We start from the raw sequence: 15,738 nt of genomic DNA on the forward strand, positions 1-15,738 counted from the left end.
CTGGCGGTGGAAGACTTGGAGGTGGTGGCGGTGGAATGCGAGGAGTTGGTGGCGGTGGAAGACGAGGAGGTGCTGGCGGCGGAAGACGAGGAGGTGGTGGCGGTGGAAGACGAGGAGGTGGCGCAAGCAGAGCGGGTCGAGAAGCCGAAGGAGCTGTCGCAGGCAGAGCCGGTGCCGCGGCCCGACACAGCCGGGGCCGCCCTTGCCGCGCTGCAGGTGGTTCAGGAAGCGCTCCGCTCTGTGGATGTCCAAGCCACCAGGGCCTACCTGCGGCTCAAGCGCAGGATGAATCAGAAGCGGAGTGGTCACCTGGCTCGAAGGAGGGCCATCATCCAGGGCATCCCTGGCTTCTGGGCACGCGCCGTATCCTTCCTTCATCGCGCCGGCTGGGTTTAGGCCCCTGGGGAGGACAGTGGGAGCAGGGCAGCATGGAGCAGAGCCTGAGCCTGAGCCAGGGGCTAGAGAACTGCAAAGCTGGGCCGGGCTCCCCCAACCATGGCCCCCACCCCTCCAGCAATGGGCACCTGCCAGCAGTAGGCCGCTGGGCCCGCAGGGAGCGCAAAGCCCCGAGCCCTGGGCCTACCCTTCTAAGGCACTGCCTAGGGGGCCGAGGTCCAGCAGTGAGTGGTCCGGGAGGAGGTGGGTGCGGGGAGTGCGCGTTGGCGGGAAAGCCAGAGCCTGAGACCTGTGGAGTCCTCTGTGTGTGGAAGCTCCGCGCCAGTGCTTTGGGGCTGCAGCACCCCCACACGCCTCTGCGGTCCCGGAACCGTGTCAACACTCTGGACTCCTAGTGAAGCCCAGCCCACTTGGCTCAGAGCACATGTTGGAAGGAAAGGATTTTGGGGGTAAATTGGGCAGATGGAGAGGCTGCCCGCCTCATTCCGTGTCCTTCTAACCGTGTATGGTTGCCGAGTTCCCGGGAGACCTAGGGTTCTGTGCTGCGCTTGCACTCATTGAGAGTCAGTCAGCAGGCTGCCTGATTTCAGCGGGCCCCGGGACCCTGGACACGGTGCCCGCGGTGCTACACACTCTGTCTCAACAGGCCCTCCTGAAGCAGTCCGGGGCCCCTGGCCCAGGTGCTCACAGACACGTTCCTCCCTCCCTGCCTCTCCCTCTCCATGTTCCCCACCCGCGCTCACTCGCTCTCTCTCTCTCTCTCTCTCTCTCTCTCTCACCCTCCCAGCCCTCCATCTATGTCTGTCGTCAGGGTTTGGGTGTCTCTGTCTCTCTGTCTCCCTCCCGCCCTACCCTTTCCTCCGTGTGTGGCTGACTCTGCCAGGCCCTTACTCGGGACCCTGGGTGTGCAGCCATGCTGCAAGCGAGCGGAGCAGCCCCCTTGTGGGCACAGAGGGTCCCTCAAGGGTCCAGGGCCTCAGGTGAGCACACAAGCAAACGGGCCCGTGAGGGGGACCGAGCCCATCCAGACATCCAGAGTGGTGACTGACTGCCTCCTGGCCCAGCCTAGCACGGGCACAGGCCAGAGAGGACGTAGGCAGGGAGAGCGGGCGGGCTCTTGGCCTTGCCCTCTTGGGCCCCAGGAGCCTCAGCCCTGTTGATCCTCGAAGCCCTGGGATGCCCCAGGGCAGAGCATGGGTGACGAAAGGGCAAGCGCTGGGGAGGTTGGGACGGGGAAGTGCCTGCTGTTTCTGCACAGGCCGCATTCCGTCCCTGGCTCTCAGTCGGGAAGGGCCGGGGCATTCCTGGTTCTCTTCCCGGCCCCCTTGACGTCGAGGCTCCTTGACCCAAGGCAGATCCTGAATCACCCCCAGTTATCAGCTGTGATAGGTGACCAGGACACAGACATGCTCAGCTACATGACCAATTTAGAGGTTAGCCCTGGAGCCTGAGGCCAGCGGTGGTGCCTTGGGAGTGGGGGTTGAGCTGGAGTGGGTGCGTTTGAGTTGCTGAGAGTTGCGGTCAGTCAGTCACGCAGAACACCTAGGGTCAACGACCCCTCCCCCTCCCCCTTCTCTTGCTTTCCTGCGGCAGGTGGAGGAACTGGGTCGTCCCAAGTACCGCTGCAGGTTGATGTTTTACTTTGGGAGCAACCCCTACTTCCAGAACGACGTGATCGTTAAGGAGTATCACCTGAGCATCGGCGGTAGGTGAGGGCTTGAGGTGCAGAGGAGCTGGCGGAGGGCTTCCCGGCATGAGGGCCCGGGGGTGGAAAGGGAAGAGTGTGGGGTCCTCGGGGCAGTGCAGGGATTTGGCACAGGAAGGGGGACAGGTCGTCGGTTGAGATCGAGAGCTGGCGTGGGTCCTAGGCCTCGGAGAGCCTCCCTTAAGTTTCCTCGTCCCGCAGGATATCGGGAGACTCGTTGCACTCCAGTCCAGTGGTTCTGGGATTATGAACGTGGTGCTGCCAGCCGCAGGCGAGACCCCAGCGGCCTGAACTTCTTCAACTGGTTGTGTGACCCCAGCTGCCCAGGGTCCAACAGGATCGCCGGGGTGAGGCCCCTGCGCCTTCGTCAGCAGCGCAGATGCTGGAGGCCCGACTGCTGGGGAACGGGGTCGGGGGCCCCGTGCTCAGCTCACCTTTTGTCCCCTACCAGATCATCATCGAGGACCTGTGGCCCAATCCCTTGCAGTACTACCCGAGGCAGGAAGGCGGCCTCTGGGAATGAGCTGAGAGGACGACCTGTCGGTGAGGAGCCAGGAGGGCTGGGTCCAGAGCCCTGTGGGCAGGGGTGCCAGGGGACAGTCAATTTAGTGGCGGGGAAACTGAGGCTCAGAGGAGCTTGGAACCATGGAGCAGGGGGCAGGGTGGGAAGTGAGCCTGCGGGAACTCAGAGCGCACACACAGGGCCGAGGATGGGTGTAGTCTGGCAGGTTCATGCCTGCCATGCTGTCCTTCGGAAAACCCCTGGCCAATCCGGACAAGCAAGGCTCCCCCAGCCCATTTTCCTGAAGTGTCTCCCATGGCTGTCGGCCTCTCTCTCGGTCCTCCTGCCGCTCGTTCGGTTGGCGATGGCCTGCCTGTCTTTGGGAGTCGGGCTCCTTGTCCCAGCCCACTCTTGGACCACGACTCCCTGACGGCCGTCCACATGCCTGAGCACCGCGTGTCCTCCCACATCGTTCACATGTCCTTGGGAATGGTCCCAGGCCATCCCAAGCAGGGTCACGGTGCCCTGGCTGTGGAGGAACTGGGATCCCACGAGTACAAGGCATGCTCACAACATCACGTTCACTATCCCTGGCATCATACATTTTCACAAATAGCTAAGACTTTTGTGTGTATTTTCATGTTTCTGTGTGTGTGTGTGTGTGCGTGCGTGTGTGTCTGTGTGTCTGTGTGTGTGTGTCAAGGCATGGCAGCCTTGTGGAAGTGGACATCACAGAGCATCCGCGTTGCACCACCAAGAAGAATCTGATGAGGCCTCCACCGTTGAGAGACCTGCATGGGCTCTTCTCCGTGGTGCTCAGCCTGCACGGGACAGCAAAAGGGACAAGGATCAGCAGGGGCAGCGCTAGAGAGGATCCTGCCCCTAGCTGCAGGGTCAGGGAGAAGGGCCATAAACAAGTTACAAAGCACCTTGTGTCCATGTGTGGTTTTATATTGGGGGCACAGGAAATGGCAAGGAGGCAAGAAGCCTGGTGGGACCCTCCAACCCCCATCCTGTTGGATTCCATGGGTGGGGTGATGGAGAGCAAGGGGCCAGGGCACAGCCGTTCTTGGCCTGCGGACAGAACCCCACCCTTCCAAGCAGGATCTGCAGAGGAAGGGAAGAGGCGGGGCTCTCTTGGGAAGTCTTGTTCTGTAGAGCGGGGCACACAGGAGGGGTAAGGTGCTCCCGAGTGGGGCCCTGGGGTCCCCTGGGCTCCTCGTACCACCGTATTCACATGGCTTGGAGAGCTTTTTCTGTTGCCCTTCAACCTGGAACTGTGACCAATGCATGCTCTTAGTCAGCTCCAGCACAAAACCAAGGGTCGTGGGAGGACCAAAGATGAGGTGGTCGCTCACGATCCCTCCCTGTGGCAACAGATCCTCCTGCAGCTCAGGGGACAGTTCCACGGATGTGTGAGGGAACGCAGGTGTGCTCCATGGGATGGGTGACATCCTGAGTGTTTATGTGTGAGGGAGCCGCTGAGGGCAGGTCCGCGCCTGCACACGGCCATTTTGTGTGTGTGTGTGTGTGAATGGGCAGTGGTGAACGGCCCTATGCCCTCGACCATGTGTATGCATTGTGTGCCTCCTCTTCAATAAAGAACATGTAGCGCATGTGTGTGTGTATGTGTCTCTCTGGGGCCTTCTTTGTACAAGTGCTGGAGAGCTATGGTGTGTGTTGTGGGTGTATGTTCCATGTGCAGTTCTGTGTCCAGTGTTTGGGCTGAAGGTGCATGAGTCCGTGACAGAGATAGGATGTGTGCAGGGAATGCATGTGGGTTTGCATGGGCTTTTGTGCGTGTGCGTGCACATGTGGGTGTTTTTGAGCGATTGAGTGTGCATTTCTATGTCAGGGAGGTCGTGTGTTTTCCTCGCATGTGTCTGCATCCTCGGGGAGTGTGCATAGGAGTATGTGTTTTGGACAGGTGAGAATGCCAGTGTGTCCAATTCTGTGGATGTTTATGGATTGCGGGGGACCAGGGGCAGACTTCTTTTTTGAGCAGGGTCAACTGTGTACGCCTATACCAGAGACCTTGTATGTGTTGTCCGTGTGTGCATGTGCTTGCAAGCATAGCTGTGTGTTGGGGAGGGCAGGGATGCATGCCTGCGCGTGCTCCGTGTGTGTGTTTGGTGTATGTACGTAGAGAGCTCATTTTTATTGTGTAAGCATGATATGGTGTCAGTGTGTGTGTGTGTGTGTGAGAGAGAGAGAGAGAGAGAGAGAGGGAGAGGGAGTGGCTAAATGTGTGTTCTTTATGATAGAGATGATGGGTTTAGCTTACGTGCTTCTGTACCCTTAGGGCTATGAGCGTGTGTGCATGCTCGGATGTGTCACCGTCAGTTGTATATGCTGTGGGCTCGAGGCCATAGAGGTGGTAGGGTATGCATGTTAGTGTTTTTGGGCACACACGTGTATGATTTTTATGGTGAGGCCAAATGCGTATGCCTGTGCCAGAGACATTGTGGCAATTGGGTGTTTCCCGAGCGTTTTTGCAAACACCTATGTGTCTGCATGCAAGGGATGGTGTGCAGGCCTCAGATCCATATGCACGAGTGTGTATGTAGTGTGTACAGTGGGTTCGCATGAACGCACGCCTGTGTGTGTGCCTGTGTGTGAGTGTGTGTGTGTGTGCAGGCTTGTGTACACGTGCGTTCTTTGAGGATGCAGAAAAAGGGTTTTGCTTACATTCTTCCCTTTCCTCAAGGGTAATTTTGTGTGAGTGTGCATGCTCCGATGTGCTGGGGTCAGTTGTGTATGCCTGTCTGCCATAGGCTTTGGATGTGGTCTCTTGTGTGTGTGACTACGAGTGTTCCAGGTCACACCTGGGTACATCTATTTCAGTTGGGACCAAATGTGTATGCCTGTGCCAGAGACGTTCTGTGAGAGCTCTATGGTGTGTGTGTGTGTGTGCTTACGAGCACCTCTGTGCCTGCATGCATGTCTGGTGTACATGCCTGAGTTGCAGAGATACATGTGTGTATTTAGTGTGTTTGGTGGGTTTGCATGAGCACATGTGTATGTGTGTGTCTGTGTGTTTGAAAGGAGCCCGATGGGGTGTGTTTGTATTTTCACTCTGTGTGTGTGTGTGCGTATGTGTGCAGCCGTGTGTGTGTCTGTGTGTACATGTGCCATCTCCTATCTTTTGTTTCAGGACCAGGTGTGGGAATGCAGAGCCCTCTTCTGAGTGCCTGAGTGCCCGTGTGTCCGTGTGTGTGTGTCTGCATATCTGTCCCACCCCGGGAGGTTCATGCTGCTGAGATGCATATGAGGAAGCATCGCCCTTGACCAGAAGCCATGAAAACTTCCCACGGAGCCTGGTGCCGGGGTGAAAGACAAGGTCGACTGAGGCCCCCGAGGAAAACCACTGAAATGTAGAAGACCGATGTCACCCGTGTTCCTGTATGTTCCTGTGTGGAGGCTCACGAATGAGCTCCTTCTCAGAAAGGAGCAGGTGGTGTGCCTGAGCTCCTGGTATAAGGTTGGTGCTTACGATGCTGCCTTGGAATCCCCATTCCGAGGAAGGGATGGGCCCTCATGCTTGCCCAGAGGTTTGGGACACATAAGCTCTGGGACGGCATCCCAGCAGGGGGAGGTCCTTCCCGTGCGGATGGTGGTGCTGGGCAGCGGGAGTTGATGAACAAAAGGCCAGCTATCAGATCTCATGTCTTCCCTGGGGTAAAGACAGAGGTCAAGGCTAGGGAAGGATGAGCCAGCGCCAAACATGGCCAGTGTCTGGGTTTGGGGGATGGCGATGCCAGTCCTCCAGAGGGCTCCCTGGGGATGTCCTCAAGCACATCCACTGCACACAGCAGGGCTGGGCCTGTAGTTCATTTTCCCTTGGACCCCAGTGCCCGTGTTCGCTACCGGTCTGGCAAGGGGCCTGCCTCTTGCTGACACGGTCATCCTCTCCGGCACAGAAACAATGCTGTGGAGGGAGTGGAGGCCAGGCCTGTGCCGTCACGTCTCTGATGTCGCATCCCTGCCTGGGCCCATATCAGCGCAGCTGGGCCTGCATAATGGCCTTTGGCCCTGGTGAGTCTCTGCTTTGCCACAGATGCGGGGCTGTTGGCCCGACCTGGGTTTGTATGAATTTCTCTCGCGGAGACAATCTGCCTGGGCCCTGTGGGCCCCATGTTCTTCAACATGGAGTCAGATGAGGCCGGGGCTGTCTCAGTACTCTTCGAGGAGTCCTTGGCTGCCAGCTCCGTAAGCCATGTGGTGACGCATCCTTGGGAACAGAGGAACACCCAGTTCTTTCTGCGGCCAGCGACGGGGAGGGATCTCCGGGGCCACGCCTAGGTCATCAGGTCACTCATCTCTCTCACTCATCCCACTTTCAAGTACACTATGGCTACGGGACGAAAAGGTCAGTCTCTCACACGGAGCATAGGCAGGGGCAGCTTTTTAAAGGCTGCCCATTGTGCCGTCGTCTACATCGTCCTAGATGGCTGTGAAGACACCTCACTGACCGGGACCGCCTGGCGCCCAGGATTGCTAGACCCGGTTCCTGTGTAAGCCCCTGTCTGTTTTCCACCCTCTCCTCTGCTGCCGTGACTTCCTCTTTGGCTGTCTGACCGGTGTTTTCAGGGAACACGATTGCTGACCTCTTTGACACCACTGGATGGAGCTCTGCTCAGCGGACCGTTGGCTTCCGCAATCGGGTGTGTGTTGGGGGGGTCCCTTCTGCATAGGCGGTATGTCTTTCGGGCCAGTACGCCTTGCACCCTCTGTACGACCAAAGCCTCCCTCTGTGCCTCCGGCCTTCCTCGCTCCGTCGCTGTGTTTCCATCCCCACACCTGCACACTCGTGTCTGTCCTGAACTCTGTCCGTCAATCCCATCGCCCCCCTCGCTCCCCAGCTCTTCTTCTCCCCCTGGGCTATGGTGCTCTCCTCCCAGGCTCCCTGGCTTCCCCCTCTCTCTGTCACCACCGCAGCCTCCCCCATCTGCAAGGCTGTGCTGTTTCGAGGGCACTTCTGCCTCTGGACCCTCAGGACCCTCCTCTAGGTCAGTTTGGATTGCACCAGTCACACCAACGCCGGGACCTTTTCAGGGACAGTCTCAGATAATTTGCCTGCTCGCCACAGGCGGCCATGCCTTTTTCTCACTGCAGGCGTCCCTCTCTGCACTGAGAGCTAACGTGGGCAACGGAGACACTTGGGCCCACCAAGCAGCCTGCCCTTCATCTCAAGGAAGCTCCTCCTGCTTCTTTCAGCTCCCAAACCCCCAGGACACACCCACCCATCCTTGGTATGTGAGGCCCTCCCATGAGGCAAGCACAAGGCTGGCAGCCTTGCCATGCCCCGCGTGGACTTCCTCACACCTCCGGTGGCCGGCGTCCTATGTGGCCCATGATCCCCCCCTGGCGTGCACCTGCATGAGGGGTGGTTCGGACCCGAAGGACGTGCTGAGAAAGGACACATTTGCTGTCAATGCGCACCTGGTTGGTGCGCCATCCCCTCCCCGGCTGGTACTCCACTCAGCGACGGACCCAGACAAAGGGAGCACTCGGAGCAAAGTTGCAAGGAAGACCCCGAGAGCCCTTGGATGAAGGTCTGGCGGCGACGGAAGAGAACGCAAAGAGGAAAAGAGACACAGACAGGAAAGAGAAAGAGGTCGGGCAGAGGAAAGTCCAGCGGGAGCGGGTTTTAGCAGCGGCGGGCTCCCAGAAAGATGCAGTTGGTCCTCGGACTTAAAGTCTGGCCCGTTAGCATGCCTCCCAGTGCCAGTGGGGGAGCTGGCTGGGGCCGGCTTAGAAGCTCTGTGTGCACCCTGGTGGCCAGGGACTGTGGCTCTTGGCTACGTAATTTCAGGGCAAGGACATTGTGTGCAGATTCCTTCTCTGAAGGAAAGCTGGGTGGAGCGCGGTGGTGCTGGGGTGTGGAGGGGGGTGGTCCCTGCACGCAGCAGCTTGGTGGTAGGCTCCTGGCTCCCTCCACCGCTGGGTTGTTCCAGGGCAAAAGCCCGACAACAGTGACGCGGCTCCGTTGGAGCACCAGCCGATGCCCCCAGGGCTTTCCCCGGGTTCCGCTAAGAAGCAGCGTGGGAGGCTTTCGGGCTGCGGGGAGACACGGGATTCAGCCGCTGGATTTCAAATGTTAGCGACAGGCGAGGGGTCCCAGAGGGACGGATGTGAAAGGGACGAGCGGGACTGTGACACGAGGGCACCGGCGGGAAGGCCTGCGAGGTGTCTGTGCAGAAACGTTAGGGGTTGGGAGGCGCGGAGGGCACCGCGGGGGAGCGTCCCGGGCGGCCTTCCTGGCTAGCTCTGGCGCCTGCAAGGGCCCAGGAGGGTGGTGGCCACGCCCACGGCCCTATCCCGGGCGAGACCCCTGAGCACTCCCATCCTCTTGGGGCTCGGAGTCTCTGTCGCTCCCAGGACGCATGCGTGACTCCTCCCGGCACGCCCCGCCTCGCGCCGATAGGCCGCGGCACCCACCGCCCCGGGTCCCTGTGCGCATGCGTGCCCCAGGCCCGCGCACTCAGACAGGCGGCTGCTGCCCACCGCCGACGCCGGGCGCGGACCTGAACCTGCGGTTCCCGCCTCCATCGCTTGCCCTCCGCAGCTGCCTGGGTTGAGGGGCACGGCCACATGGAGAGGGAGTCGAGGTCCGGGGAAGGCAGAGCTGCCCCAGAATCCGGGACCACCTTGGTCCCAGACGGGGGCGGTGTGGAGGCGGCTGCCCTCAGGGAGACTGGCTCCTGCGGGCACGCGGGGGCGCTTCTGGCCCTGGAGGCTGCTGGTTTTGTGGCAGCGGCTGTGCGGGAAGCTGAGGCCCCGCGTGGCCCAGAGGAGGCCGGCGTGGGGCAGGTGTTGGTGCTTGTGGTGCAGGATATGGTTAGGAAGGTGGAGGTGGTGGCGGTGGAAGACGAGGAGGTGCTGGCGCTGGCGGTGGAATGCGAGGAGGGGGTGGAGGTGGAATGCGAGGAGGTGGAGGTGGAAGACGAGGAGGTGGTGGCGGTGGAAGACGAGGAGGTGGCGCAAGCAGAGCGGGTCGAGAAGCCAAAGGAGCTGTCGCAGGCAGAGCCGGTGCCGCGGCCCGACACAGCCGGGGCCGCCCTTGCCGCGCTGCAGGTGGTTCAGGAAGCGCTCCGCTCTGTGGATGTCCAAGCCACCAGGGCCTACCTGCGGCTCAAGCGCAGGATGAATCAGAAGCGGAGTGGTCACCTGGCTCGAAGGAGGGCCATCATCCAGGGCATCCCTGGCTTCTGGGCACGCGCCGTATCCTTCCTTCATCGCGCCGGCTGGGTTTTGGCTCCTGTGGACGACAGTGGGACCAGGGCAGCAGGGAGTAGAGAGTGAGCCCGGGGAAGTAGTGTTGAGAAGATGGACTCGGCTCCTCTAACCATGGGCCCCACTTCTCCAGCTGTGGGCACCTGCCAGCAGTAGTCCGCACTGCCAGCCCCGAGGTGTGGGCACGCCCTTCTATTGCACAGCCTAGGGGGCCAGGGTGTAGAAGAGGGTGGTCCCGAAGGACGTGGGTGCAGGCAGTGGGCGTTGGTTGGAAAGGCAGGGGCTGAGACCTGTGGAGTCTTCTCTGAGTAGACACTCTGGGCCAGTGCTTTGAACTTTGCACCCCAACAGGCCTTTGTTGTCGGGGAAATCGTTTCAACACTCTCGACTCCTAGTGAAGCCCAGCCCACTTGGCTCAGAGCACATGTTGGAAGGAAAGGATTTGGGGGATATCTGGGGCTGGTGGAGAGGCTACCCAACTCATTCCTTGTCTTCCGAACCCTGTATCGTTGCCGAGTTTCCATGAGATCTAGAGTTCTGTGCACTTGCACTAATTGAGAGTCAGACAGCAGGCTGCCAGACTTCAGTGTCCCGGGGATCCTGGACATGGTGCTCGGAGTGCTACAAACTCTGTCTCCACAGGCCCTCCTGAAGCAGGCCGAAGCCCTTGGGCGAGGTGCTAAAAGACACATTTCCTCACTCCCTGCCTCTGCTTCTTCATGTCCCCCATTGGCGCTCGCTCATTCTCTCTCTCAAACCTCCCACCCCTCCATCTACATCTGTTGTCAGGGTTTGGGTGTCTCTGTCTCTGTCTCCTTCCTCCCGCCCTACCCCTTTCCTCCCTGTGTGGCTGACTCTGCCAGGCCCTTGCTCAGGACCCTGGGTGTGCAGCCATGCTGCAAGTGAGCGGAGCATCCCCCTGTGGGCACAGAAGGTCCCTCAAGGGCCCAGGGCCTCGGGTGAGCACACAAGCAAACGGGGCCGTGAGGGGGACCGAGCCCATCCAGACATCCAGAGTGGTGACTGACTGCCTCCTGGCCCAGCCTAGCACGGGCACAGGCCAGAGAGGATGTAGGCAGGGAGAGCGGGCGGGCTCTTGGCCTTGCCCTCTTGGGCCCCAGGAGCCTCAGCCCTGTTGATCCTCCAAGCCCTGCGATGCCCCAGGGCAGAGCATGGGTGACAAAAGTGAAAGCACTGGGGAGGTTGGGAGGGGACAGTGCCTGCTGTTTCTGCACAGGCCGCCTTCCGTCCCTGGCTCTCAGTCGGGAAGGGCCTGGGCGTTCCTGGTTCTCTTCCCGGCGCCCTTGACTTCGAGGATCCTTGACCCAAGGCAGATCCTGAATCACCCCCAGTTATCAGCTGTGATAGGTGACCAGACATGCTCAGTGGGCATGGGAAACATGTGATAGGCTCCTTGACCCAATGCAGATCCTGAATCACCCCCAGTTATCACCTGTGTTAGGTGACACAGATATGCTCAGCTACATGACCAATTTAGAGGTCAGCCCTGGAGCCTGAGGCCAACAGTGGTGCCTTGGGAGTGGGGTTTGTGCTGGAGTGGGTGCGGTTGAGTCGCTGAGAGCCACGGTCCCTCAGTCAAGCAGAACACCTAGGGTCAACGACTCTTTCCCCTCCGCCTCCTCTTGTTTTCCTGAGGGAGGTGGAGGAACTGGGTCGTTCCAAATGCCACTGCTTGTTGATGTTTTACTTTGGGAACAACCCCTACTTCCAGACGACTTGATCGTTAAGGAGTATCACCTTAGCATTGGCGGTTAGGTGTGGGCTTAAGGTTCAGAGGAGCTGGCGGAGGGCTTCCTGGCATGAGGGCCTGGGGGTGGAATGGGAGGAATGTGGGGTCCTCGGGGCAGTCCAGGGATTTTGCACAGGAAGGGGGAGAGGTTGTCAGTTGAGAGGAGAGCGGGCGTGGGTCCTAGGCCTGGACAGCATCCCTTAGGTTTCCTCGTCCCACAGGATATAGGGAGACTCGTTGCACTCCAGTCCAGTGGTTCTGGGATTATGAACGTTGTGCTGCCAGCCGCAGGCGAGACCTCAGCAGCCTGAACTTCTTCGTCTGGTTGTGTGACCCCAGCTGCCCAGGGTCCAACAGGATCACCGGGGTGAGGCCCCTGCAGTCTTCGTCAGCAGCAGAGATGCTGGAGTCCCGGCTGCTGGGGAACAGGGTCGGGGGCCCCGTGCTCAGCTGACCTTTTGTCCCCTACCAGATCATCATCGAGGACCTGTGGCCCAATCCCTCCCAGTACTACCAGAGGCAGGAAGGCAGCCTATGGAAATGAGCTGAGAGGACGACCTGTCGGTGAGGAGGTGCCAGGAGGGCTGGGCCAGTGCCATGTGGGGAGGGGTGCCAGGGGACAGTCAATTTAGTGGCGGGGAAACTGAGGCTCAGAGGAGCTTGGACCCATGGAGCAGGGGGCAGGGTGGGAAGTGAGCCTGCGGGAACTCAGAGCGCACACACAGGGCCGAGGATGGGTGTAGTCTGGCAGGTTCATGCCTGCCATGCTGTCCTTCGTAAAACCCCTGGCCAATCCAGACAAGCAAGGCTCCTCCAGCTCATTTTCCTGAAGTGTCTCCCATGGCTGTGGCCTCTCTCTCGGTCCTGCTGCCGCTCGTTCGGTTGGCGATGGCCTGCCTGTGTTTGGGAGTCGGGCTCCTTGTCCCAGCCCACTCTTGAACCACGACTCCCTGTCGGCCGTCCACATGCCTGAGCACCGCATGTCCTCCCACAGACGTTCACATGTCCTTGGGAATGTTCCCACGCCATCTAAGCACGGTCACAGTGCCCTCGCTGTGGAAGAACCGGGATCCCACGAGGACAAGGCATGCTCACAACATCACGTTCACTATCCCTGGCATCATACATTTTCACAAATAGCTAAGACTTTTGTGTGTATTTTCATGTTTCTCTGTGTGCGTGTGTGTGTGTGTGTGTGTGTGTGTGTGTCTTGGCATGGCAGCTGTGTTGAAGTGGACAACACAGAGCATCTGCGTTGGACCCCTACAAAGAATCTGATGAGGCCTCTACTGTTGAGCAACATGGATGGGCTCCTCTACTTCGTGCTCTGCCTGCACGGGACAGCAAAAGGGACAAGGATCAGCAGGGGCAGCGCTAGAGAGGATCCTGCCCCTAGCTGCAGGGTCAGGGAGAAGGGCCATAAACAAGTTACAAAGCGGGGGAGGAGTCAAGATGGCGGAGAAGTAGCAAGCTGAGACTGCTTCAGCTAGCCGGAGATCAGCTAGATAGCTTATCTAAAGATTGCAAACACCTGAAAATCCATCGGCAGATCGAAGAGAAGAAGAACAGCAATTCTGGAAACAGAAAAACAACCACTTTCTGAAAGGTAGGACCGGCGGAGAAGTGAATCCAAAGCGACGGGAAGATAGACCCCGGGGGGAGGGGCCGGCTCCCGGCAAGCAGCGGAGCAACCGTGCACAAAATCAGGACTTTTAAAAGTCTGTTCCGCTGAGGGACATCGCTCCAGAGGCTAAACCGGGGCGAAACCCACGCGGGGTCAGCGTGGCCTCAGGTCCCGCAGGGTCACAGAAGGATCGGGGGTGTCTGAGTGTCACAGAGCTTGCAGGTATTGGAATGGGAAAGCCGGCTACAGAGACAGAGCCAACAGTAAGCTCGCAGCTCGGTGTTACCTTGAACCGGTCAAAGGCTCGGTGAGCTCGGAGCGCGGCCGGAGGTCAGGCAGACGGGAGTAACTGGGCGCTGTTCTCTGAGGGCGCACTGAGGAGTGGGGCCCTGGGCTCTGGGCTCCTCCGGGCCGGAGACCAGGAGGCCGCCATTTGTATTCCCGTCCTCCGGAACTCTACGGAAAGCGCTCAGGTAACAAAAGCTCCTGAAAGCAAACCCGAGCGGATTACTCACCCCGGCCCCAGGTAAGGGCGGTGTAATTCCGCCTGGGGCAAAGACACTTGAGAATCACTACACCAGGCCCCTCCCCCAGAAGATCAACAAGAAATCCAGCCGAGACCAAGTTCACCTACCAAGGAGTGCGGTTTCAATACCAAGGAAAGCAGCAGAATTCCAGAGGAGGAGAAAGCCAAACACGGAACTCATGGCTTTTTTCCTGTGATTTTTTTTAGTCTTGCAGTTAATTTAATTTTTTCTTTTTCGTTTTTTTTTTCCGCGCCTTCAGGTAAAATTTTTTTTTTTAACTGTTACCTTTTTCTTTTTTAACGATTTTTTACTAGTTTATCTAATACATATATTTTATCTTTTTTACATTTTTCTTAGGTGTTTTCTTTTTTTAAAAATTCTTTTCTTTTCTTTTCTTTTTTTTTTCTTTTCTTTTTGTTTTTTTTTTTCTTTCTTCCTTTTTGAACCTCTTTTTATCCCCTTTCTCCCCACTCACGATTTTGGATCTCTTCTAATTTGGTTAAAGCATATTTTCCTGGGGTTGTTGCCACCCTTTTAGTATTTTACTTGCCCCTTCATTTACTCTTATCTGGACAAAATGACAAGACATAAAAATTCAACACAAAAAAAAGAACAAGAGGCAGTACCGAAGGCTAGGGACCTAATCAATACAGACATCGGTAATATGTCAGATCTAGAGTTCAGAATGACAATTCTCAAGGTTCTAGCCGGGCTCGAAAAAGGCATGGAAGATATTAGAGAAACCCTCTCGAGAGATATAAAAGCCCTTTCTGGAGAAATAAAAGAACTAAAATCTAACCAAGTTGAAATCAAAAAAGCTATTAATGAGATGCAATCAAAAATGGAGGCTCTAACTGCTAGGATAAATGAGGCAGAAGAAAGAATTAGTGATATAGAAGACCAAATGACAGAGAATAAAGAAGCTGAGCAAAAGAGGGACAAACAGCTACTGGACCACGAGGGGAGAATTCGAGAGATAAGTGACACCATAAGACGAAACAACATTAGAATAATTGGGATTCCAGAAGAAGAAGAAAGTGAGAGGGGAACAGAAGGTATACTGGAGAGAATTATTGGGGAGAATTTCCCCAATATGGCAAAGGGAACGAGCATCAAAATTCAGGAGGTTCAGAGAACACCCTTCAAAATCAATAAGAATAGGCCCACACCCCGTCACCTAATAGTAAAATTTACAAGTCTCAATGACAAAGAGAAAATCCTGAAAGCAGCCCGGGAAAAGAAGTCTGTAACATACAATGGTAAAAATATTAGATTGGCAGCTGACTTATCCACAGAGACCTGGCAGGCCAGAAAGAGCTGGCATGATATTTTCAGAGCACTAAACGAAAAAAACATGCAGCCAAGAATACTATATCCAGCTAGGCTATCATTGAAAATAGAAGGAGAGATTAAAAGCTTCCAGGACAAACAACAACTGAAAGAATTTGCAAATACCAAACCAGCTCTACAGGAAATATTGAATGGGGTCCTCTAAGCAAAGAGAGAGCCTACAAGTGGTAGATCAGAAAGAAACAGAGACCATATACAGTAACAGTCACCTTACAGGCAATACAATGGCACTAAATTCATATCTCTCAATAGTTACCCTGAATGTGAATGGGCTAAATGCCCCTGTCAAAAGACACAGGGTATCAGAATGGATAAAAAAACAAAACCCATCTATATGTTGCCTCCAAGAAACACAGTTTAAGCCCGAAGACACCTCCAGATTTAAAGTGAGGGGGTGGAAAAGAATTTACCATGCTAATGGACATCAGAAGAAAGCAGGAGTGGCAATCCTTATATCAGATCAATTAGATTTTAAGCCAAAGACTATAATAAGAGATGAGGAAGGACACTATATCATACTCAAAGGGTCTGTCCAACAAGAAGATTTAACAATTTTAAATATCTATGCCCCCAATGTGGGAGCAGCCAACTATATAAACCAATTAATAACAAAATCAAAGAAACACATCAACAACAACACAATAATAG

The 15,738-nt window shown here is 56.8% G+C and overlaps 1 protein-coding gene across 1 annotated transcript; it reads left to right on the forward strand.

Annotated features, from left to right (window-relative positions):
* Positions 1–285: 285 nt before the first annotated feature.
* Positions 286–12,043, forward strand: LOC131822506 (testis-specific Y-encoded protein 1-like). The gene is made up of 4 exons (XM_059158817.1): positions 286–363; positions 1,752–1,829; positions 1,990–2,101; positions 11,811–12,043. The coding sequence occupies exons 1-4, from the start codon at positions 286–288 to the stop codon at positions 12,041–12,043; spliced, it is 501 nt and encodes a 166-aa protein (XP_059014800.1).
* Positions 12,044–15,738: the final 3,695 nt, after the last annotated feature.

The sequence above is a fragment of the Mustela lutreola genome, chromosome Y, assembly GCF_030435805.1.
Source record: "Mustela lutreola isolate mMusLut2 chromosome Y, mMusLut2.pri, whole genome shotgun sequence".
Taxonomy (NCBI): Eukaryota; Metazoa; Chordata; class Mammalia; order Carnivora; family Mustelidae; genus Mustela; species Mustela lutreola.